The sequence below is a fragment of the Amblyraja radiata genome, chromosome 5, assembly GCF_010909765.2.
Source record: "Amblyraja radiata isolate CabotCenter1 chromosome 5, sAmbRad1.1.pri, whole genome shotgun sequence".
In the NCBI taxonomy this organism is placed as follows: domain Eukaryota; kingdom Metazoa; phylum Chordata; class Chondrichthyes; order Rajiformes; family Rajidae; genus Amblyraja; species Amblyraja radiata.
In genome coordinates this window covers 88,486,448-88,510,534 of record NC_045960.1, presented here as the reverse complement: position 1 = coordinate 88,510,534, position 24,087 = coordinate 88,486,448, and the positions used below count along the sequence as shown (strand labels likewise).

Here is a 24,087-nt window from a genome sequence, read left to right as displayed (position 1 = left end):
TTATCCAAGTGTGTGAATGTCCATAGTCTTTTACCCAGAGTAGGGGAATCAAAAACAAGCGGACATATGTTTAAGTTGAGAGGGGCAAGATTTAATACAAACCCTGGGGGCAGCTTTTCAATCAGAGGGTGGCGGGTATAAGGAACAAGCTAAGGTAGTTGATGTAGATCCTAAAACACAATTTAAAACATACTTGTCAGGTAGGAAATGTTTAGAGGGATATGGAGCAAACACAGACAAATGGGACTATCTTAGATGGAGCATCTTGGACAGCATGGAAGAGTTGGGCTGAAGGGCCTGCTTCTGTGTTGTATTACTCTATGGCTCTAATATCTTTAATGCAAATGTAGATTGGTTGGTTGGTAAGTTTGCAGTTGACACAACAATCAGTGCAGTTGCTAGCTGTGAAGAAGGCTGTCAGAGCATGAAGCAGGATATAGATCAATTACAGATATAGGCAGAGAAATTGTGAGGTGTCACATTTTGGGAGACTAAATGTAATAGGTGAAGTATTACAGTTAATGACTGGAATCATAACAACATACATGTATAGAGGGATCTTGATGTCCCTGAAAGTCGCAACACAAGTAAATGGGGTGGAAAAGGCGTATGGTGTAATTGCATGACAAGAAGCATTTACGGCATTGTGTGGAATTCTAGTCACTCCAATATAGGAAGGATGTGGAGGCTTTGGAGAGGGTACAAAAGGTGTTCCGTAAAGTGATTATCTGATCAGCATTTGGTTTCTCCAAAGTAGAGGATCAGCATGTGGGAATATGATATTATTGCTTTCACAGACATATTTGAAAGATAGACAGGACTGCAACTGCGATGGACTCTTCAAGCATGATGAGACTGACAGATAATAATAATAATAATAAATTTTATTTAATGGGCGCCTTTCATACATCTCAAGGACACCTTACATAGTAATCGGAATAAAAACATATAATCGGAATAAAACAAGTAATTAAAGACATCACAGTGACACAAATTAAAAACAGAATTCAATCCAAAAACAGAAAATCAAAAACACAGTGTGAAAAGAGAGCAGCGGCAGCCAAAGCGCGCCAGCGTCCACTCTCTCTTCACGGCAGCCATCTTGGACACAGACCTACAGGATTACATTAGACAAAAAAATCATCCCCCCACAGTGGATAGCACTGTGGAGGAAGGCACAATGTCCAGTCCCCACCCCATGATCACCCCAAAGTCAGGCCTATTGAGGCCACCGCAATTGCCTGTACGGAGGCCCGATATCCCTGGCCGTTCTCACCGGGTGGTCTTGCCCCGGCGTCGGGAGAGTCCTTTCGGCGGCTGGGCCACTTGGAACGGCCGCTTCTTGGTTGGAGCCCGCGGCTGCCGAAGCCAACAAGGCCGCGCCGGTTTGGCGCTCCCAGGCTCCAGATGAAAAAGTCGGTGCCCGCTCTCCGCACTGCCGCCTTGCCGCCTCTACGCACGCCGTCTCTCCGCTCCGCAAACCCGCAGCCCGGAGATGTTGCTCACGGCGGTCCAGCTCGCCAGAGCTCCAGCGCGGCGACCCAGGCAAGGCATCGCCCGCTCCGCTCCAGCGCTCCAATGCTGTGCCGCCACCCAGGCCGAGGTGCTGGGTGGTTCCCGCCAAGAAACGGCGCTCCAAGCCCGCTGGTAGGCCACGAGGACGGGTCGACGGGCAGCCCGGAAAAAAGGCTGCCACACCGACCAGGTAGGGACCTATAAATAAAGTAACACCTACCCCCCCACATTAAAAGACCATATCCCCTACAAACAAAAAAACAGGACTCACTAAAAACTATTAAAAAAAACGAATTTAAGACGGACGGCTGCTGGCTCCTCCTCCTCGACAGATGCAAAATAAATGGCCTTGGAACATTGATTAAGGAATGCAATACTCAGTAATGAAATATCTTCAAATAAAACTATTTGGTTGGGGCTTTAAAAAACAAAGTGGGCTGGGGGTGACAGTTGGAAATCACTTTTTTGGGGATGTACTTCCTAATAGTTAGCAGGAGATAGAGGGGCAGGTGTGGAGCCAAACCGTAAGGAAATGTTAGAATACCAGAAGTGTTATAAGAGATTTTACCTTTCCCGTTATTAACTGATCATTTTAATGGAAAGGGCTTTGAAGGGATGGAATTTCAAAAGTGCATCCATGATAGCTTTTTCAGCGAATATGTGGATAGTCCTAGACAAAGGGCAGTACCAGACATAATCTTGGGGCTGTAGCTGTGCAAATGGTTCAAGTGTCAATGGATAGCATTTTGGAGATTATTACCATAACACACTACGTGTCAAGGTAGTTATGGGAAAGGATGAGAATGATCCAATAATTATTATCCTGAATTGGAAAAGGCCAATTTCAATATCATAACATCTGTAGATGATGCAGTCAACCTGGGCCTGCACTTCATCCTACAGCACCTAGACAGCCAGGGGACCTATGCAAGGATCCTGTTTGTTGAGCCCCTCTGTTGGTGGATCACCAGCTTCCTGACAGACGGGAAGCAGCATGTGAGGCTGGGAAAACACATCTCGGACCCGCAAACGCTCAGCATAGGAGCACTGCAAGGCTGCGTACTCTCTTCTACTCTCTCTACACCAACGACTGCACCTCTACAGACACCTCTGTCAAGCTTCTCAAGTTTGCGGACGACACAACCCTGATTGACTGATCCAGGATGGGGGTGGAATCTGCCTACTGACAGGAAGTGTCACAGCTGGCGTCCTGGTGCCATCGCAACAACCTGGAGCTCAATGCTCTTAAGACGGTGGAATTGATTGTAGACTTTAGGAGAGCTCTCACCCCACTCGCCATCAACAACACCACAGTCACATCTGTGGAGTCTTTTGAGTTCCTGGGAACCATCATCTCCAAGGACCTTAAGTGGGGGGCTACCATCGACTCCACAGTCAAAAAGTACAACAGAGGATGTACTTCCTACGGCAGCTGAGGAAGCACAATCTGCCACAGGCAGTGATGGTCCAATTCTACACGGCCATCGGAGAGTCTGTTCTCACCTTCTCCATCCTGGTCTGGTTTGGCTCAGCCACCAAGCACGACACCTGGAGGCTGCAGCGATTCGTCCGATCAGCAGAGAAGGTTATTGGCTGCAACCTTCCCTCATTTGATGAACTGTACACTGCAAGGGCCAGGAAGCGAGCAGGCAAGATCATCTCTGACCCCTCTCACCCTGGCAACAAACTCTTTGAATCACTGCCCTCTGGAAGGCGACTCCGGACTGTCAAAGCTGCCACAGCTAGACATAAAAACTGTTTTTATCCACGTGTAGTTGCTCTACTCAACAGCCAAAAATCTGTAGCCTCCCTTTGATCTGGTATTTTGTTGGTTCACATGCTTGATCAATGGTGTTTTATCATTAATGTTTTATTATTATTAATGTTTAGTGTTTTCTGAGTCATTTGTAACTGTCACTGTATGTCATGTTGTTACTTGTGGGCGGAGCACCAAGGCAAATTCCTTGTATGTGAATACTTGGCCAATAAATTTACAAACTTACTTACTTATAAGAACCTGGCACAAGCAGACAGAGTAGCTACTTGAAGACACAAGGACCTGCATATGCGTGTTTACAAAGAAAGACACAAAGTGCTGGAGCAACTCTTGGCATTGCAGGTTGTTCTAATCAAATAAGTGGGGGTCATTCAGAAGTGAAATATTGAAAGCTCAGGGCCTATAAGGGTGACTGCATGTCCAAAGAACACTCAATGTCAAAGTATATCAAAGGTTTCTTTATGTATAAAGGAACATACTGCAGGCATTGAAAATTTCCCCTCCTCTTTCACCCACCCCCCCAACCACAATCAGACTGAAGAAGGGTCACGACCTGAGATGTCACCTATCCATGTTCTCATGAGATGCTGCCTGACCCGCTGAGTTACTCCAGCATTTTGTCTTTTTTTGTAAACCAGCATCTGCAATTCCTTATTTCTACATGAATCAAAGACAGTCAGCTTGATCTCATTAGGGGGAGATACTCATAACAAATTTGCCTTTTCCAGTGATAATAAAATGTGCTGATGAGGGCAATGCGATCGATGACATCTATATGTACTTTGTCTGAAGAAGGGTCTAGACCCAAATCATCATCCATGCCTTCTTTCCAGAGATGCTGCCTGTCCCGCTGAGTTACTCCAGCATTTTGTGTCTATCTTTACTTCAGTAATATATTTTATCAATCCCTGATGGGAGACTGATCGAAAAGGCTAGAGTGCATATGATCCAGTCCATGATGGAAAATGGGTCAAAAATTGTCTTGGTAAAAGAGGCAGAAGATGAAAAGATGTTTTATGAGTTGAAACATGTATCCAGTGGTGCACCACAGTGCTGGTATCCTTACTATTAGTCTTATGCATTAATGATTTGTATATGAATGTAGAAGGTCTAATAGTAAGTTTGCAGGTGACACGAAAGTTAATGGTGTTGATGATTCTGGGAAGATAAAAATGACGCCAAACTGGCGACTGTATAGTAAAGGTAGACACGAAATGCTGGAGTAACTCAGCGGGACAGGCAGCATCTCTGGAGAGAAGAAATGGGTGATGTTTGAGGTGAAGACCCTTCTTCAGAAGTCTCGACCCGAAACGTCGCCCATTCCTTCCCTCCAGAGATGATGCCTCTCACGCTGAGTTACTCCAAACATTTTGTTTACCTTCGATTTAAACGAGCATCTGCAGTTCTTTCTTGCAGACTCTGTATACTGTATGTGCTGTACTGTTGTACACTTGCACTGTGTGATGCTTATCTAAAATGTATCCAATTGCTTATGTATAGTCACACTTGTCAGGAATGTAAACAAAAATTAATTTCACTGTACCTCAGTGCATGTGATCGATAAAGTACCATACCTTTCACCTGAAGGTGTGTGATAAAATATAAATATTTATTTAAAAAAAATACCCATCCTATTAATGCAGTGCGAATACCACCACAACAGGTCCATGGCTGATGCCATCGCCCTAGCCCTCCACTCATTCCTGGAACACCTGGATTAGAAGGACACCTATGTCAGACTGCTAGTCATAGTCCTACAGCTCTGCTTTCAATACCATTATATACCATTATCCCAGCTTATCTCCAAATTCATGTAACTTGGAATCAGCGCGTGCAACCCCCCCTCGGAGCGTACTGGATCCTCGATATCCTGACCAACAGACCACAATCAGTGCGGGTGGGTGACAAATTATCCTCTACAACAATCCTTAACACTAGTGCCCTGCAAGGATGCATTCGCAGTCCACTATAGTAGCACGCACACAGACCCGCACCTCATCCGCAGACAGGATCCAACCCGGGTCCCCGGCGCCGCAAGCTCTGCCGAACGGCCACTGGACCGCCCCGATTCCCCCCCCCCCCCCCACCGAGTGTCCTATCCCCGCCCGGGTGAGCAGCCGGTGACACCGCCAGCCCAGGGCCCACACCCAGCGCGTAGAAGCGCCAACCTGAGCATAATTCCGACTGCTAACTACGCATTTCGTCCGAGCACATTATCGCACGCGTCATGCAAGCCACCTTAAATGACCACCTAAACTGTCATTTGGCAACCTAAAAAGTTGCCAAGGTTACCCGGCTGGAAACAGAAAAAAAGTTAAGTGAGAGCCCTGGCTTGGGAAGTTCGGCATATACCTACAACCATCATCAATCTCAATAGATACGCCATAGAAAGCATTTTATCGGGTTGCATCACAGCATGGTTTACGAACAGCTCCACCCAAGACAACAAGAAATTGCAGAGAGTGTGGACGTAGCCCAGACCATCACACAAATTAACCTCCCTTCCTTGACTCCATCTACACTTTGTGCTGCCTCGGCAAGCCACTAGCATAAATCTCATCTCGGTCACTTCCTCTTCCCCATTAGGCAAGAGATACAGAAATTTAAAAACTCACACCTCCAAATTTGGGGACGGTGCTTCCCAGATGTTATTAGGTAAATGAACTGTCCTGGCACCAGTTTGAGTTTCACGCATCAAAAAACTTTTCACTGTACCTCAGTACACATGACAATAATAAACAATCTCCACAAAGGAATTAAGATGCTGATATGTCATTGTACTGCTTGCTGTTTGTTTTCAAACTGCTTAATGAAATTGGAGACAACTTGGTTTAAGTGGTTTCTTGTCTGTAAAAGAAATAAAGGTGTGAAAACTAATGTTTTACCATGTTACTTGCTATTGAGGTATTTTGTTTCTATAGCTTGTCTGCAACAGCTGATGGCTGGAAGAGTAATTTTAAATATGATCCTTTTCTATTTTGGTCTTGTCAACGATAGGAATTCAATGTTCTTAAAATAGAGCTATTTTAAAACAGCTATAGTTGCTAACAAAGTAAAATGAGCAAAGTTATTGATCAAAATTATTTTTTAAATTGTTTTTAAGGCAATATTTGCCGATCTCCAATTGCTGAAGCCATCTTCAGGAAACTGGCAACAGACCAGGGTGTTATAGACAAAGTAAGTTATCCTGGTTTTTTAATTTTCAAACTTATTCACAAACTAATAAACAAATCGCACTGCAAAAGTAGGCTACCAAATTGCTATCACTGCCGCTAACAAACTGTATTCTCTGCTACTAACTGCGCTTTATATATTTTCTCTAATGTCACCGTTCTATTGAATCTGCAATAATGGTTTTATCAGCTGAGAATGATACCCTGCAATGTTTCTAACTCTGCTTAGGTGAATAGAATATTAAAGTTTGGACTATTATTCTAAAATAGGTCAATGTTATGAAAATTGCATTTGAGTATAATAATTCATTCAGCAGTTATTGATTATTTTACAAGGAAACTTAGCACCGATATTCAACAAAGTCAGCATATCCCAAATGGAGATTACTAACTCCTGAATTTGCCTATCCATTGAAACTTCCCTTACAATCTTGTATTTTATAGCCATTATAACAATTCCTTTATTTCTTGTTCCTTCTCTTGCGTGGCACCTTTAAAGACCTCCTTAAGATTTATCCAGTCACTTGCTCACCTTTATTCCTATTGAAAATGTTGATTTCAATTTCATACAAGTTGGCTAGTAACTACCACGTTGTCTCGTGATCCATGTATATTAATCAATTTTGTATTGCACATGCAAAGCTTTCCTTGTCATTTTCTGTTTTGTAAATGTAATCCTAATATGTGTCAGTCTGGTGATTTGTGTTTCCAGAAAATTAATGTTTTTAAAACTCATGAATTTTTAAAAAACATTTGGCATACTCTTATGGAGATATAATAATGTTGTGCTAAGACGATTCCAAATCGCTGTTCAATGTTTTCGAAAAGAAGAATACATTTCTCGAACGAACACAATTAGTCAACAAGTCTCATTGTTGCATTACAAAGAATTTTAAGTGCTAATATTCTGGCGTTGCTTTCTGCAAATAAATATTTGAACTAATGACAAAAATTCTGGAAATCTTCATGTAGATGGGGAGATAACATTTCAGATCATTCCAAGGTTATATTAGGGTTTGGCTGTAGTAAAGTGAAAGTTCCTACCAATTATTGATCTTAATAATGTGGCTCTAATATTTTTTTTTACTGACTGCATGGGGAAACAAACGGCATGGCACTTGTGTTTCTTCCAGTGGAATGTAGACAGTGCAGCAACTTCAAGATATGAAATAGGCAATCCCGCTGACCTTCGGGGCCAGAGGTGTCTGATGAAACATGGCATTACCACGAATCACATTGCCAGGCAGGTACTGTATCTCAGTTTTTTTGTTTTATTGTGGGCTATCAATTTTCTTTCTTATTGCAGTGGATGATAGACAGTGCTGGTGTAATTGACATCAATGTTGGGAAGTCCCCAGATTCAAGGGCTCTAAGCTGTTTAAGACAGCATGGCATTGAGACAACACATAAAGCAAGACAGGTAGATGTATTAGCCTTCTTTTAAACTTACACAATTTTTGTTTTCAAATTGCTATTCTAGATGGAATAATGTCAATTGTAATCATGGTTATTTATTACCACAATGCTTTTGGTAAATTTTAAATGTGCTGATGAAAAAAAATCACATGTCTAATACTGGTTAATTTGTGTTAATATATCAGATGAATGACAAGTAAATTATGTAATTTACTCCTGAATATATTTGAATAGTTCTTCAAAGTGTATCTGCAACAGTCAAGAGATTGTTAGAGATTACCTAAAATTGCAGAATTACAAGTTGGATCGTAAGCCACCTTGTGGAATATGAGGTGTTGTTCCTCCATTTTCCATGGAGGAACACACTGACAATGGAGGATCCCCATGACAAAGGTAAGTATGGGATGGGGAGTTAAAATGTTTAGCAAACGGGAGATCAGTCCTGGGGTGTGTAGTAGAGCAGAGGAATCTAGGATTACATGTACACAATTAGCTGCAAGTATTTTCACAGATCGATAGACTGATAAAGAAAGCTTTTGGTACATTGTCTTTTTCTATATGTGATATCCTGACTAAGGCCAAAGTGCTCTATTAACTCAGCGGGTCAGGCACTTGCCCAGTTGATCAATATTATGCTGTAATTCTTTAACTATATTAACTGCAATACCATCTATTTTTGTACACATGGGGGACTTTATCAAATGCCTTATAAAATGCATCCAGGCAACATCCACCACCCTACTTTCATTGAACAAGTTGAAAAAGCTGGAACAAGTACAGAGAAGATTTAAGAGGATATTTCCAGAACATGAGGCTCTGAGCTATAGGGAGAGATCAGGCAGGCAAGGACTTTATTAATCTTAAGTGATCTTATAGAGGTTTATAAGATTATGAGGGGAAGAGATAGAGTAGATGTCCATAGTCTTTTACCTGGAGCAGGGGAATCAAGAACCAAAGGACATGGGTTTAAGTTGAGAGGGAAAATATTTAATAGGAAACTGAGGGGCAACATTTTCTACACAGAGGGTAGTGGGTATATGGAATGAGCTGCCAGGAAGTAGTTGAGGCAGATACCATAACATTTAAGAGACATTTGGACATGTACATCGACAGACAAAGTTTAGAGGGATAAGGGCCAAACCTGGGCAGGTGGGACTAGTGTACATGCAACATCTTGGTCAGCATAGGCAAGTTGGGTCAATGGGCCAGTTTCCACGCTGTATGACTATGATCACGTCCTCACGTGGCTCACCAGAGTAGAATTCCCTGGATTCTCTCCACTTCCCTTTTTAAATAAAGGAACAACAGTCCTCCAGCACCTAGTCCGTGGCTAGAGAAGACGCAAAGATATTCAAGGCTCCCGCAATCTCTCATATCTCTCAATAACCTGGGATAGATCCCATCCAATGCTTATCGAGCCCACAAACCGCCTCCTTCTTATTTTCAAACTGCCCATACGTATTCTCCACACCAACCTCCCTGTCATCCATGTTGTTGTGCATAATATAAACAAATGTAGGTACAATAAACTTTGGGATTTTCTTTAATCCGACTCGCCAAAGCTATTTCTTGGTCCATTTTGGCCTTTCCAATTGCCTGATTCATTTCTTACCTCCTCTCTTTATATCCCTCTAGGGCCCAGCATGATTCCATCCTCTTAAACCTTACGTGCGCTTTGCTTTTTGACAAATCACAACATTTTTGGTCAACTAAGTTTTACTTTGCCCTCCTTACTGGAACATGCTGGTTCTGAACTTTGGTCAACTGGCCTTTACCCATATCACATCAGTGGATGAACCCACTGGTGTGTCTGAAGGATAACAAAGAATCTATAACAGCATTTAAAAGTCACTTGGGCATGTACATTGATAGTAGACAAAAATGCTGGAGAAACTCAGCGGGTGAGGCAGCATCTATGAAGCAAAGGGAATATACAACGTGTTGGGTTGAAACCCTTCTTCAGACATTGAAAGGACAAGTCTAGAGGGATATGAACCAAATAGGGGCAAATAACTTAGATGGGGCTAGATCTTTGTTAACAACTGACAAGTTGGGTCAAAGGGCCTGTTTCTGTTCTGTGTGATTATTATCAACCACTCTGGGGGGGAAAAAAAGCTCAGATCCCTATTAAAACTCCTGTATAATGCTGGTTGGAGCAGTATATTATGCTCCTGAAAATGTATTAAAAAAATTGGCAGTATTGTATTTGGCAAATACTTATATGTTTCGAAGAGATTAACTCACTGTAAAGTAACAACATAATGTGATTATGCCTGTAAAAATAGTGAATTCTCCCCATTTGCCAAAAGTCTTGTTTTAAACTTTGCCCACCAACTAACCAGTTTTTGTTTATATCACATACCAAAATAATAGATAGCAATAAATGTCAGATGTGAACTTAGAGATGTATGAGAAGAATAGATTGGGGAGAGTCTTTTTCCCCACAGAGCAGGGGAGTCAAGCACTGGATGGCATATGTTTATGAAGGGAGGGGAAAGATTCAATAGGAACCTGAGGAGCAACATTTTCTTAAAGTATGTTTAATGGAGTTTGTTGCCAGAAGAATGGATGAGGCGATAGGCAATAGGTGCAGGAGTAGGCCATTCGGCCCTTCGAGCCAGCATCGCCATTCAATGTGACCATGGCTGATCATCCCCAATCAGTACCCCGATCCTACCTTCTCCCCATATCCCCTGACTGCGCTATCTTCAAGAGCCCTATCTAGCTCTCTCTTGAAAGTATCCAGAGAACTGGCCTCCACCGCCCTCTGAGGCAGAGAATTCCACAGACTCACAACTCTCTATGAGAAAAAGTATTTCCTCGTCTCCGTTCTAAATGACTTACCCCTTTTTCTTAAACTGTGGCCCCTGGTTCTGGACTCCCCCAACATTGGGAACATGTTTCCTGCCTCTAGCGTGTCCAAACCCTTCACAATCTTATATGTTTCTATAAGATGCCCTCTCATCCTTCTAAACTCCAGAGTGTACCAGCCCAGCCGCTCCATTCTCTCAGCATATGACATATCTCAGCATAAACCTACGCTGCAGTCCCTCAATAGCAAGAATGTCCTTCCTCAAATTAGGGGACCAAAACAGCACACAATGCTCCAGGTGGGGTCTCACTAGGGTCCTGTACAACTGCAGAAGGACCTCTTTGCTCCTATACTCAACTCCTCTTGTTATAAAGGCCAAACATGCCATTCGCTTTCTTCACTGCCTGCTGTACCTGCATGCTTACTTTCATGGAGTGATGAACAAGGACCCCCAGATCCCATTGTACTTCCCCATTTCCCAACTTGACACCATTTAGATAATAAACTGCCTTCCTGTTTTTGCTACCAAAGTGGATAACCTCACATTTATCCACATTAAACTTCATCTGTCATGCATCTGCCCACTCCCGCAACCTGTCCAAGTCGCCCTTTATTCTCATAGCATCCTCCTCACAGTTCACACTGCCACCGAGCTTTGTGTCATCTGAAAATTTGCTAATGTTACTTTGAATCCCTTCATCCAAATCATTGATGTATATTGTAAATAGCTGCAGTCCCAGCACTGAGCCTTGCGGTACCCCACTAGTCACTGCGATAATACTTAGGACATTTGGACAACTATGTGGATGGGAAAGGCTTGGAGGGATATGGGTCAAACACAAGTAAGTGGGGACCTGGACACAATTCCCACAGGTGTGGTCACCAGGAACACCAGCAGTTTTCCTAACTTCCCACATCCAGCAGGAGGAGCATTGTACCTACTTACCTGCCATCACCACTGCAACTGAACCAAGACAGAGAGAGCAGTAAAAAAAAAACACGATTTACGCACAGGAGCAAACTGTTATTTATTCTCCTATCTGCCTCAGATAATCTCCTTGCCTCGGCCTCATTGTTGACTCTTGAGCCAAAGACGACTTAACCTCAACGCAGCACTTAAGACTCTTGAGCTAGAGACTCGCACTTCACCTCAACACAACACCTCTCACAACACAGTTGCTCTGCCACATCTTGCCTTTTTATTAGCTGCTGTTAGCCAATTTGGATGCTCCAATTAACAGGCTTGCTGAGATAGAATCCCTATTTAATATCTCATCTAAGAAAATGCATTTCCAGGAATGATGAACTCCTTCTACAATACATGGAATTTGAATCCATGACTTTTAGCTTGCGATGAGAGTGGTACTACTAAGCCAAGGCCTTCTGAAAGAATTAGTGCAAAAACATCATTGTTTGCTTTGACTATCCACTTTGAAGAATAGTTTAACTTTTTAGAATGTGTGGTTTAAATAGTTACATTACTATTATTTTCCCAAAGTTATTTCAACAGAATAAAATCAATTCTGAATAATTGTAATTAAATGTTAATTATTCAATTACTATATGTAATAATCTGATTGTAAATGAATCGGATGTTCATATTTTTTTAATTCTAGGTAACCAAAAATGATTTTGTAACATATGATTTTATGCTTTGCATGGATGAAAGCAATTTAAGGTGAGTCAAATAAAATATTCAACAATTCTTCTTGTTTTAAGTAAAAGCCTTTGTCAATGGTAATATTAAATTATTTCCTGGCTTAAAATGTGTTGGACTTTGTGTAAATCAATTATGTATTTTCTGCTAATCATAAAAGGCAGAGACATTAAAGTTTTCTTGTAATACTACATATTGAGTGGCAAAGTGTGTGGCTATATAATTTCCCAACCTGCAACTCTTTGGAATTTTACATCTTAAAATCATTCGAAAAGTTCATTAAAAAGGATGATGTATCATGAGTGTTTTATTGTCATATGTCCTGAAAAATAACAGTGAAATTCTTACTTGCAGCAGCACAATATATATAAAAAATAAACAAACAATAGTAGTGCATAGAAATACCCCTAGGTCTATGTAGTTTGGAGCTTGTTCCGTGTTTGTAGTATTAAATAGCTTGATGGTTGTACGGAAGAAGTTGCTCCTGAACATGGCCGTTATAGTTTTCAGGCTCCCACACCTTCTTCCAGATGGCAGGAGTGAAATGGGAATGTGGATCTCTGATCATGCTGGCTACCTTTTTGAGGGAGCAACTCTTGTAGTTCCCTTCAATGTTAGGGAGGTCAGTACCCATTCAGATTCAGATTCAGATTCAACTTTAATTGTCATTGTCCGTGTACAGTACAGAGACAACGAAATGCATTTAGCATCTCCCTGGAAGAGCGACATAGCATATGATTTGAATAAATATTCACATTAGCATATATACAGACATAGTGTTTTTCGTGTGGGAGGAGTGTCCGGGGGGGGGGGGGGGTGATTGGCAGTCACCGAGGTACGTTGTTGAGTAGAGTGACAGCCGCCGGGAAGAAGCTGTTCCTGGACCTGCTGGTCCGGCAACGGAGAGACCTGTAGCGCCTCCAGGATGGTAGGAGGGTAAACAGTCCATGGTTGGGGTGAGAGCAGTCCTTGGCGATGCTGAGCGCCCTCCGCAGACAACGCTTGCTTTGGACAGACTCAATGGAGGGGAGCGAGGAACCGGTGATGCGTTGGGCAATTTTCACCACCCTCTGCAATGCCTTCCGGTCGGAGACAGAGCAGTTGCCATACCATACTGTGATACAGTTGGTAAGGATGCCCTTGATGGTGCAGCGGTAGAAGTTCACCAGGATCTGAGGAGGCAGATGGACCTTCTTCAGTCTCCTCAGGAAGAAGAGACGCTGGTGAGCCTTCTTGATCAGAGTTGAGGTATTGTGGGTCCAAGAGAGGTCATCGGAGATGTTTACACCCAGGAACCTGAAGCTAGAAACACGTTCCACCTCCGTCCCGTTAATGTGGATGGGGGTGTGCGTGCTGCCCCTGGACTTCCCGAAGTCTACAATGAGCTCCTTGGTCTTCTTGGAGTTAAGGGCCAGGTTGTTGTCAGCGCACCATGCTGCTAAGTGCTGGACCTACTCCCTGTAGGCCGACTCATCGTTGTTGCTGATGAGGCCAATCACCGTTGTATCATCTGCATACTTGATGATGGTGTTAGTACCATGTACAGGTGTGCAGTCATAGGTGAAGAGGGAGTAGAGGAGGGGGCTCAGCACACAGCCCTGTGGAACGCCGGTGTTCAGGGTGAGGGTTGAAGAGGTGTGCTTGTCTAACCTAACAGACTGTGGTCTGTTGGTTAGAAAGTCCAGTATCCAGTTGCAGAGGGAGGGATCGATGCCCAGGTTACTGAGTTTGGTGATCAGTTTAGATGGTATAATGGTGTTGAATGCTGAGCTGTAATCGATGAACAGCATTCTTACGTAAGTGTCTCTGTTGTCGAGGTGGGAGAGGGCGGAGTGAAGTGCCGTTGAGATGGCATCCTCCGTACTCCTGTTCTTGCGGTAGGCAAACTGATAGGGATCCAGTGTGGGGGGTAGGCAGCTTTTGAGGTGTGCCAGGACCAGCCTCTCGAAGCACTTGGTGATGATGGGGGTAAGTGCAACTGGGCGGAAGTCGTTGAGGCTTGCCGCAGTGGAGTGGGCAGTGTTCACCATTTATGCAATCTTCTTCATTCATGGACGTTTGAGTTGCCGAACCAGGCCATGATGCAACTAGTCAATATGCTCTCTATTGCACTCCTATTGAAGTTCACGAGAATATTCATTGACATACCAAATCACCTCAATCTTCTCAGGAAGTAGAGGCGTTGATGGGCTTTCTTTGTGATTACATCAATGTGCTGGGCCCAGGACTGATCTTCAGAGATATGCATGTCGAGAAATTTGAAGCTTTTTGACTCTCCACCACCGTTTATGGATCCTCCTTCCACTTATAAAGTCTACAATCAGTTCCTTGGTCTTACTGACGATGAGTGCAAGGTTGTTGTTCTGGAACCATTTGGTCAGTCGATCAATCTCCCTCCTATACTCTGTTTTGTCATCTGTAATTTGTCCAACAATGGTGGTGTAGTTCGGTGAACATGAAGATGGAATTTGAACTGTGTCATGAAAATAGAGTGTGCAGAGCAAGGGGCTGAGCACACAGCTGTGAGGTGCTCCCGTGCTAATGATTATCAGAGGAAGTATTGCTGCCAATTTGTACAGATTATGGCCTGGTGATGGGAAGTCGAGGATTCAGTTCCAGAGGGATATGCAGAGAGCCAGTTCTGTGAGCTTGGTAACCAGCTTGGAGGGGACAATGGAGTTGAATGCTGAGCTGCAGTCTATGAACAACAGCCTGAATGATGTGGTTAAATCATTCTAACATAGATGTCAGTCTGAAGAAGGGTTTCAACCCGAAAAGTTGCCTATTTCCTTCGCTCCATAGATGCTGCCTCACCCGCTGAGTTTCTCCAGCATTTTTGTCTACCTTTGATTTTCCAGCATCTGCAGTTCCTTCTTAAACAACAGCCTGAATTATGTGTTTTTATTGTCCAAGTGGTCACATGCAGAGTGGAGAGCCAGTGAGATTGCATCCTGCGTTGACCTGTTGTGGCAGTAGGCAAATTGTATGGGTCCAGGTTCTTCTACTGTGAGCAGCACTGTGGCGCAGCTGGTAGAGCTACGCCTCATTGCGCCAGAGACACAGGTTTGATCCTGACCTCAGGTGCTGACTGTCGGGAAATTGCATGTTCTCCCTGTGAACAGGTTGGTTTCCTCCTGGTATTTCCCACATCCCAAAGATGTGCTGATTTGCAGGTTAATTTGGCCTCTATAAATTGCCCACAGTGTAAGGAGTGGATGAGAAAGTAGGATAGCATAGAACTAATGTGAATTAGTTCTTGTTGGACAGAAGGGCCGTTACCATGATGTTTTGCTAAACTAAACTAAACCTGATCTAAACTGCTTCCAACAAATTAGAATTCTGTTAGCTTATCTTACTGCATGTAACTGCTGCACACTGAATGTCAGTGAATCATGTAATCGCGATCCCTCTGCATTTTGAAGCTTTGAAATCTCTCACCCTTTGGGCAATTTTTAAAAATCAGATAGATTATACATTTTCACACATTATACTCCATTTGTCAGATCTTTGCAGATCACATAACTTATCAAAATCCTTCAATAAAGGCTCCATATATTTTCACAGCTTACATCCAACTTCTCTTGTCATCAGCACATTTAGTAACCTTTTTCTTCAGTTCCTTCATCCAAGTAATTTGTATAAATTGATTCTTTTGGCACCTCACTGTCAACTGTGACAACTAGGAAAAAACATGTTTTTTGCTGTTGGCCAGTGAGTCCTCATTCCATGCCAGTGTATTATTTTACACACTAGAAGTTTTTCAACAAAACAACAGATTGAATTTAGCAGGTAGGGAGCATCTGTGGAGAAAAAGTGTGGTCAAAGTTTGTCACGACCCTCTATAATGTAATAAAGTCAAAGAGTCATACAGCAAAGGTCTTCCAACTCATCTACAAATTCCATTTATCACCTTCTCTGTCTTGACGATTCTAGTGCTTTTCCAGATGCTGCTTAAATGTAACCAACACGTTCTTGGGATGCGTGTTCCCGATTGGAACCACCCTATGGATGAAAACATTCTTCTCTTCTAAACCTCTTCCTCCTCACCTTAAACCTATGCCCTCTTAGCAACCTGTTATAGAGATATGGGTGAAAAATGTACTTGATAAAGTTATCACATTTAAATTGACTCTGTATTAGTGTCACTACATTTAAACATTTCTCTTGACTATAAGAAGTATTTTTCTGTCTTAATTACTAGGCAACCATTTTCCCCACACCTAATATATAATTTTGTAAACCTCTCTCGGGTCCATTTCTCAGTCTCCTGTGCTACAAGGAAAACAAACACAGCCTATCCTTTATCCACATTACTAAAACATTCCGTCCCAGGCAACATCCTGCTGAATCTCCTCTGCACCCTTATCAGTGTAATCATGTTCTTCCCATAGCATGGCAACCAAAACTACACTCAAATATTCCAGCTGTGATCTAATGAATGTTTTGTAAAATTGTACCAGTATCACATTGCTCTTGCACTCCATGTCCCAACTAATGAAAGGAAACTGTCTTGTATTCCTAACTCATAGATACATAGAAACATAGAAAATAGGTGCAGGAATAGGCCATTCGGCCCTTCGAGCCTGCACCGCCATTCAATAGAATCATGGCTGATCATCCAACTCAGTATCCTGTACCTGCCTTCTCTCCATACCCCCTGATACCTTTAGCCATAAGGGCCACATCTAACTCCTTCTTAAATATAGCCAATGAACTGTCCTCAACTACATTCTGTGGCAGAGAATTCCAGAGATTCACCACTCTCTGTGTGAACAATGTTTTTCTCATCTCAGTCCTAAAGGATTTCCCCCTTATCCTTAAACTGTGACCCCTTGTTCTGGACTTCCCCAAGATTGGTAATAATCTTCCTGCATCTAGCCTGTCCAACCCCTTAAGAATGTTGTAAGTTTCTATAAGATCCCCCCTCAATCTTCTAAATTCAAGCGAGTACAAGCCAAGTCTATCCAGTCTTTCTTCATATGAAAGTCCTGACATCTCAGGAATCAGTCTGGTGAACCTTCTCTATACTTCCTCTATGGCAAGAATGTCTTTCCTCAGATTAGGAGACCAAAACTGTACGCAATACTGTACGCTGTACGCAAAGGTGTGGTCTCACCAAGACCCTGTACAAACTGCAGTAGAACCTCCCTGCTCCTATACTCAAATCCTTTTGCTATGAATGCTAACATACCATTTTTTCTTCACTGTTCAAAAGGGAACTGCAGATGCTGGAATATCGAAGGTACACAAAATTGCTGGGGAAACTCAGCGGGTGCAGCAGCATCTATGGAGCGAAGGAAATAGGCGACGTTTCGTGCCGAAACCCTTCTTCAGACTGAAGAAGGGTTTCGGCCCGAAACGTCGCCTATTTCCTTCGCTCCATAGATGCTGCTGCACCCGCTGAGTTTCCCCAGCAATTTTGTGTACCATTCTTTCTTCACTGCCTGCTGCACCTGCATGCCTACTTTCAATGACTGGTGTACCATGACACCCAGGTCTCGTTGCATCTCCCCTTTTCCTAATCGGCCACCCAGGTCTCGTTGCATCTCCCCTTTTCCATGTCCTATCTATGTGTGCTGCAACCCTTTATAATACTTTCCAACATCTTCCCTATGCCAAACTAATCGCCTGCAGTTCCCATTTCTTCTCCGCTCCCTTTTTGAAGAAAAGGATTGCATTTGCTGTTTTGCAACATAACAAAATTCCACTGTCCATGGTATTTTAGAAAATTAAAATCAACACATCATCTAAATCTCAGTATGAAGAAGGGTGTTGACCCAAAACATCAACTGCCCATATGCCTCCACAGATGCTGCCCAATCCACTGAGCATTGCCAGAAGTTTGAGTACATCATCTCAATCATTAGCCATTTCTTAAGCCCACAGATGGTCTATCATAACAAGGGTACCTGTCAGCCTTTTGCTCCAGTAATTTGCTCAGAACTGCATCCCTGATGTTTTGAGGCTTATTTATTAATTTATACCTCAACAGCACGTGATTTTTGGTTTAATTTGCTCGGTAAACTGATAGTGTATGTAATCTAGCAGAGTGAATTGTCTTCCCATTAATAGAAGAGCATAATATTCCTTCTATTGAAATCTAGCATTGAACTTGAAAATCTGTTCATAGGTCATAGGAATAGGAGTAGAATTAGGCCATGCAGCCCATCAAGTCTTCTACGCCATTCAATCATGGCTGATCTATCTCTCCCTCCTAACTCCATTCTCCTGCCTTCCCCCTGTAACCTCTGACACCTGTACTAATCAATAATCTATGTACTGTACTGCTACGTAGTTTCCCAGAATATTATTGATTCCCACTGTTCAGAATAATTTTGCTGTATTGCAAGTATTGGGAATTTAGGTTTTCATGAGCTAAATTCCCAATATTGAATTGAATTGAATCCTTTATTTGTCATTCAGACCTTTCGGTCTGAACGAAATGCTGTTGCCTGCAGCCATACATGTAATAATAACAATACACAATAAACACAAATTAACATCCACCACAGTGAGTTCACCAAACACCTCCTCACTGTGATGGAGGCAAAAGTCTTAGAGTTACTGTCTCTTCCCTCCTCTTCTCCCTCTGCGCCGAGGCGATACCCCACCGGGCGATGGTATCAGTCCCGCGGTTCAAGCTCCGCGGCCCGGGGGTGGTCGAAGCTGCCGCCCTCCAGTCCAGCGGGCGCAGCTGTTGCAACGGGTGCTCCGGAAAACAGGCACCAGCCTGTGACCTGCGAGCTCCCGACATTGTCCTCCACTGGCCCGCGGCCTAGCCCCGGATCCAGGTCGCCGCCGCCTCAGCCGCCGGAGCACCGTCTCCGCCCCGCACCGGGCCGCCCACAAGGCAGCGTCTCAGCCCCGCACCGGACTGCCCCCACGGGAGCACCTTCCAGCCGGGAGCCGGTCCGCCCTCACCGGAGCGCCTTCCAGCCGATAGCCAGGCCACCCACACGGCAGCGTCTCAGCCCCGCACCGGGCTGCTCACACGGGAGCGCCTTCCAGCCGGTAGCCGTGCCGCTCACACAGGAGTGTCTCAGCCCCGCGCCATCCGCCCTCACCAGAGCACCGAGTCGTGCCGCTACCCGGACGTCGCCACAGCTCGAAGACGGCCAGCCTCGCGTTGGTGAGTCCTGGCTGGCTCTACCTCCGGACCCTCGAGGTCGGTCGCAGGTTGGAGGCCGCCAGCTCCGCCATTAGGCCTCAGCGCAGACGGGGGAAGAGAAGGGGGATACGACAAAAAAGTCGCATTCCCCCGAAGGGAGAGACAGAAAGCTCTGTTTCACCCTCCCCCCACACACATAACACCACCTAATAACCAAAAAAATTACTAAATTAGACAAAAAAAAACAACACAAAAAGTAAAAACAGACAGACTGCAGGCGAGCCGCAGCTGTATCACAGCGCCGCCACTTCTAATTTGCAATACAGCAAATGTCTGGCCCATTATTAAAGAACTGGGATAGAAATGTGAACAGGTTGAACATATTTGATTGAACTGTGGATTTCTGTGATGCAACAATTTGCTGTGCATATTGTGGAAATATATTTTAAGTAGAAAGAAGAAACCTTGCTCCATTGTAATTAACTAGTTCAAGCTTTGAGGGATTTAGATGAGAGCAAATTAGACTTGACTAAGGCAGGTATCGAGATTCTGCCTGCCATTGAAATGGATTTTACATAAAGGAAAAACAATTGGCTGGTGTATTTTGTAAATGTTATTGACCCTTCAGCACAATCAAAAGCAGGAGGAGATTGTCTTAAAGCAAGATTTCCTTACCAAAGAGGATTGAAGGAGGACTGAGTGAACTGCTCTCAAAGCAACATATGAGGAATATTGTATCAGCAGGCCAAGATTTTCAAAGCAAATTCTAACTATCTACGGGCAATGTTCTAATGATGCACCTGTGCTTGACAAGTCTGTTTGTGGAGAAGAAAGTTACTGTGACCCTGAACTGAAACTGCAGATTATTCAGGGCAGTGATGACTGTGTTACACTGCATATTGTATTTGGGAGCTCATGGCTGTAGTTAGAATGTATTCGAGACTTCCTATTGGGGGAGGGGCAATTTGGCTGCATAGATTTTAGACAGTACAGTAATTGAAAGAATAACTATCTTCAAAGTAGTTCTGTTTCCTAATCAAACTATAGATTTGTTTAACATTTCTGATATCAATGTTTGCGAAAGAGTTCAATTTTAGTTGGTGGCAGTTGATTAATTTACTTATGACAGACTCAAAATGCTGGATTAACTCAGTGGATCCAGCAGGATTTCTGAAGAAAATGTATATTAAATGTTTCGGGTTGGAAACCTTCTTCAGACTAATGTGGAGGGAGTTTGGAAAAAAACTAAACGCAAATAGCAGGAAAAATCAGGAACGCCAACAGGTGACCTCAGTCAAGGAGGTTCCCCGATAAACCAATTGTTGGATAGACGGTGTGAGCCCAAGAGATACATAGTTGTGATTTGTGATGCTGCTCAACGGACGTTCAGTGGAGAGAAGGCGGAGGGGAAGGAAGGGGGAGGGGCAGGGGAAACTGGTGCAAGGTTAGCCAAATCTGCTTATTTACTTATTGTTGAAATCATTATTAAATTTATTGATATGACATTTGCAGAAGAAACTTAGTTCATGTTTGATAAATTTACAGATCTTTAAAGGCAATGGCTGAAAAAGTAAGCAATCCTAAGTCCAGCATACAACTACTTGGATCATTTGATCCAGAGAAGAAGCGTATTATACAAGATCCCTATTATGTAAGTAGTGAAAGCTTTAAAGTTATGTTGTGTGTACATTATTTTCAAATTTGGAAACATTTGCATTGTTCACTGTTTTAAGCGGAAGTGTGTTTATCCTCTTGTATGTTTTGGAGATATTAATTTACTCATTTTGTTTCTCATGTCCAGGGAGATGAAGCACATTTTGAAGAAGTGTACCAGCAGTGTTTAAGATGTTGCACAGGATTCCTAGAGGCTTCTACTTAACAATGCAAAAAGAAGCATTGCTTTTATAAATTATCAAAACAAATCCATTGAATATGGTTTACCAACATCATTGGCCTCGAATTTATAGAATTAATTAAATATTTAAAATTATTTGCTATATATAATCTTGTTTGCTCTATACCAAGTAGACAAAAATGATATTCATCGGCAAACTTTACAAAGGCAAAAATCACAAACTTGATGGTTTTATTCTCATGAATTTTGATTGCAGGGCAATAAAATTTGATGCTACAGAATTGATGCTCTTACTGTGGACAGTTTAAATGTGTATAAGAGTGAAAAACGTACTTGAGAAAATTAAGTCATATTAAATTTATTCTGTGTGTTACTACATTCAAATATTCCGCTCCGCTATTGGAAATACATTTCTGCCTTCCCTATGAAGCAATCATCTTGAATACTAGCAATTTTCCCATACCCTAAACTGGCACTATTTACATTTAATATTTTTAAGAAGGAACTGCAGATGCTGGAAAATGGAAGGTACACAAAAAAGCTGGAGAAACTCAGCGGGTGCAGCAGCATCTATGGAGCGAAGGAAATAGGCAACGTTTCGGGCCAAAACCCTTCTTCAGACTGATGGGGGGTGGTGGTGGGGGGGGGAACGGGGAGAAGAAAGGAAAAAGGAGGAGGAGCCCGAAGGCTGGGGGATTGTTTGAAAGATAAAACTCTACTTAGGCAATCACCTTTTGATAGATATAGGTTCATCAAAAATGATCAACAACTACAATGCGAAGGAGGGTTAAAAAAAATCAGCAATGGTTTGGATGTTTTTTGCAAGCTGCACTAAAGTACGTTTTCAAATTACCTCATCCTTTGATTCAAAATAATCCCCAATACTTAATTATTTTTCATTTCATCCATATAGTCTCTGCAAAAGTATTAAAAAAATCTTGTACCAAAATGTCAAATGAACACTTCCATTTATAAAGGATTTTTGCCATTGTTCACAGTATGAAACACTTTGAAATGAAGTACTGTACTAACAACATTTGCCACTGATCTGATGGCTGTTTGTAGACATGAGAGTTTGGTGGTACAACCTTAAGGTAGAAAGACCTTGGATTTAACTACAAGATTTATCTATCAAGGAAGAGATCATATTTTCAGATGCATGATTGAAAGTTTGTTGTGCTGTAGTTGATTTAAAAAAAAAAAAAAAAGGAAATAGCAGACCAGAGAAGAATTTGAAAAAGGAGCAGGAATATATATATTTAAAAGGGATGATTACCTTGTTGGGAGTGTACTATAGAACCCCAAATAGTAAAAGGGACATCTAAAATTAAAAATTGTTGGGAAATTGCAGATGGCGGCAAAACTAATAGCATGTTCCTGTTAGAGTGTAGGTGAAGTTAGGTGCCTCACCTGGACTCCCTCTTCCCTCGCTCTTTCACCTTCACTACGACCATGTTTTATGACCCAGACTGACCACCCTAGCCACTTGTGTTTCCTGAACACTTGCCTGCACTGCCATCTTGTGCCTTGAAGCTTCTTGCCAGGCCTCCCAGTTTTGTCCAACCCACATTTCAGGCACCTGTACTCAATCTGCCACTTCTCGCAACAGTCCTGCTTCAGTACACTGCCTGCCATGCGCTAGTACCAGGAGGCTCTAGTTCTGACTCTCCCTCTGTTCTGTGCCTCACTCGCCCAGACCTACAATGGACCTCAACTTTACTTCATTCTCTGCTGGATCCAAGCCTTCAATAAACGCTGATTCACTTACATGGACTCCACCGAGCATCACAAATTTGACCACCTTCAACCAGTCCCTCCGGCTCTCTTGACTGCTTGTAGGTTTCACCGCTGGATTGTGCTGTGCACCCGACCACTACGAGGCAGAGACCCGCAGCGCCAATGCTCACCAATTCTTCCGTCTCTCCAAGGACCTGAACCACCAAAGCTGCTGCTACCAACCCACACCACCACCGTGGCCAATTCCAGGCCAGCCACATACTGACCTTCACATCCAGGCCGGGCAACCACCGGCCCGGCTGTTTCCAGGCCTGACCTTTTGATGCTGATGCCCGCCCACACAGCTTTCGCGGCTGCCTCCAGGCCACGCCTTGTGCAACTGTAACATAACTTCCCAATTCTATACTCAAAACCCTGACTGATGAAGGCCAATGTGCCAAAAGCCTTATTGACCATCATATTTACCTGTGATGTCACCTTCAAGGAAACATGTAGCTGGACTCCTAGATCAATCTGCTCTACAATGCTCCCCAGAGTCCTGCCATTTGACACATCTGTTAAACTCCACCAACCATTCCTCAGGGGGATGGAGTTTAATACCGATCAAGATACTGCTGCATTATTTGACAAATATCTTCACAATCCACAATACCACCAACTTTAGTGTCATCTGCAGACTTACTAATCAAGCCTTGTACGTTCTCATCCAAATCATTGATATAGATGACAAACAGTAATGGCCCCAGCAACAAACCCTGAGGCACACTGCTAGTCACAGGCTTCCAGTCCAAATATTAACCTTCCACCATCGCATTCTGCTTCCTTCCACAAAGCCAATTTTCTATTAATTCAGCTATCTCTTTGCAGCTTACCATGTGGAACCTAGTCAAATGCATTGCTGAATTCCATATATACTATGTCTGCAGCACTACCTTTATCGGCCTTTTAGATCACATATTAGAAAAAACTCAATCAGATTTGTGAGACGTGATCTCCCTTGTACAAAACTTCCTGACTCCCTCATCAGCCCTTATCTG

General features: G+C 43.0%; 1 protein-coding gene across 3 annotated transcripts in view; it reads left to right on the top strand.

Annotated features, from left to right (window-relative positions):
* acp1 (acid phosphatase 1) overlaps window positions 1-21,598 on the top strand; it is a 28,918-nt gene extending 7,320 nt beyond the window's left edge. Inside the window, exons 2-6 of one of the 3 annotated variants that reach the window (XM_033021682.1) lie at window positions 6,396-6,469; window positions 7,772-7,885; window positions 12,310-12,371; window positions 21,004-21,109; window positions 21,260-21,598. In XM_033021682.1, coding sequence (XP_032877573.1) covers window positions 6,396-6,469; window positions 7,772-7,885; window positions 12,310-12,371; window positions 21,004-21,109; window positions 21,260-21,337 — 434 coding nt within the window. In that variant the 3' untranslated portion in view covers window positions 21,338-21,598. Of the gene's footprint in view, window positions 1-6,395; window positions 6,470-7,554; window positions 7,713-7,771; window positions 7,886-12,309; window positions 12,372-21,003; window positions 21,110-21,259 lie in introns of all 3 variants that reach the window. The other 2 variants (XM_033021683.1, XM_033021684.1) reach the window with 2 other exon arrangements.
* Window positions 21,599-24,087: the final 2,489 nt, after the last annotated feature.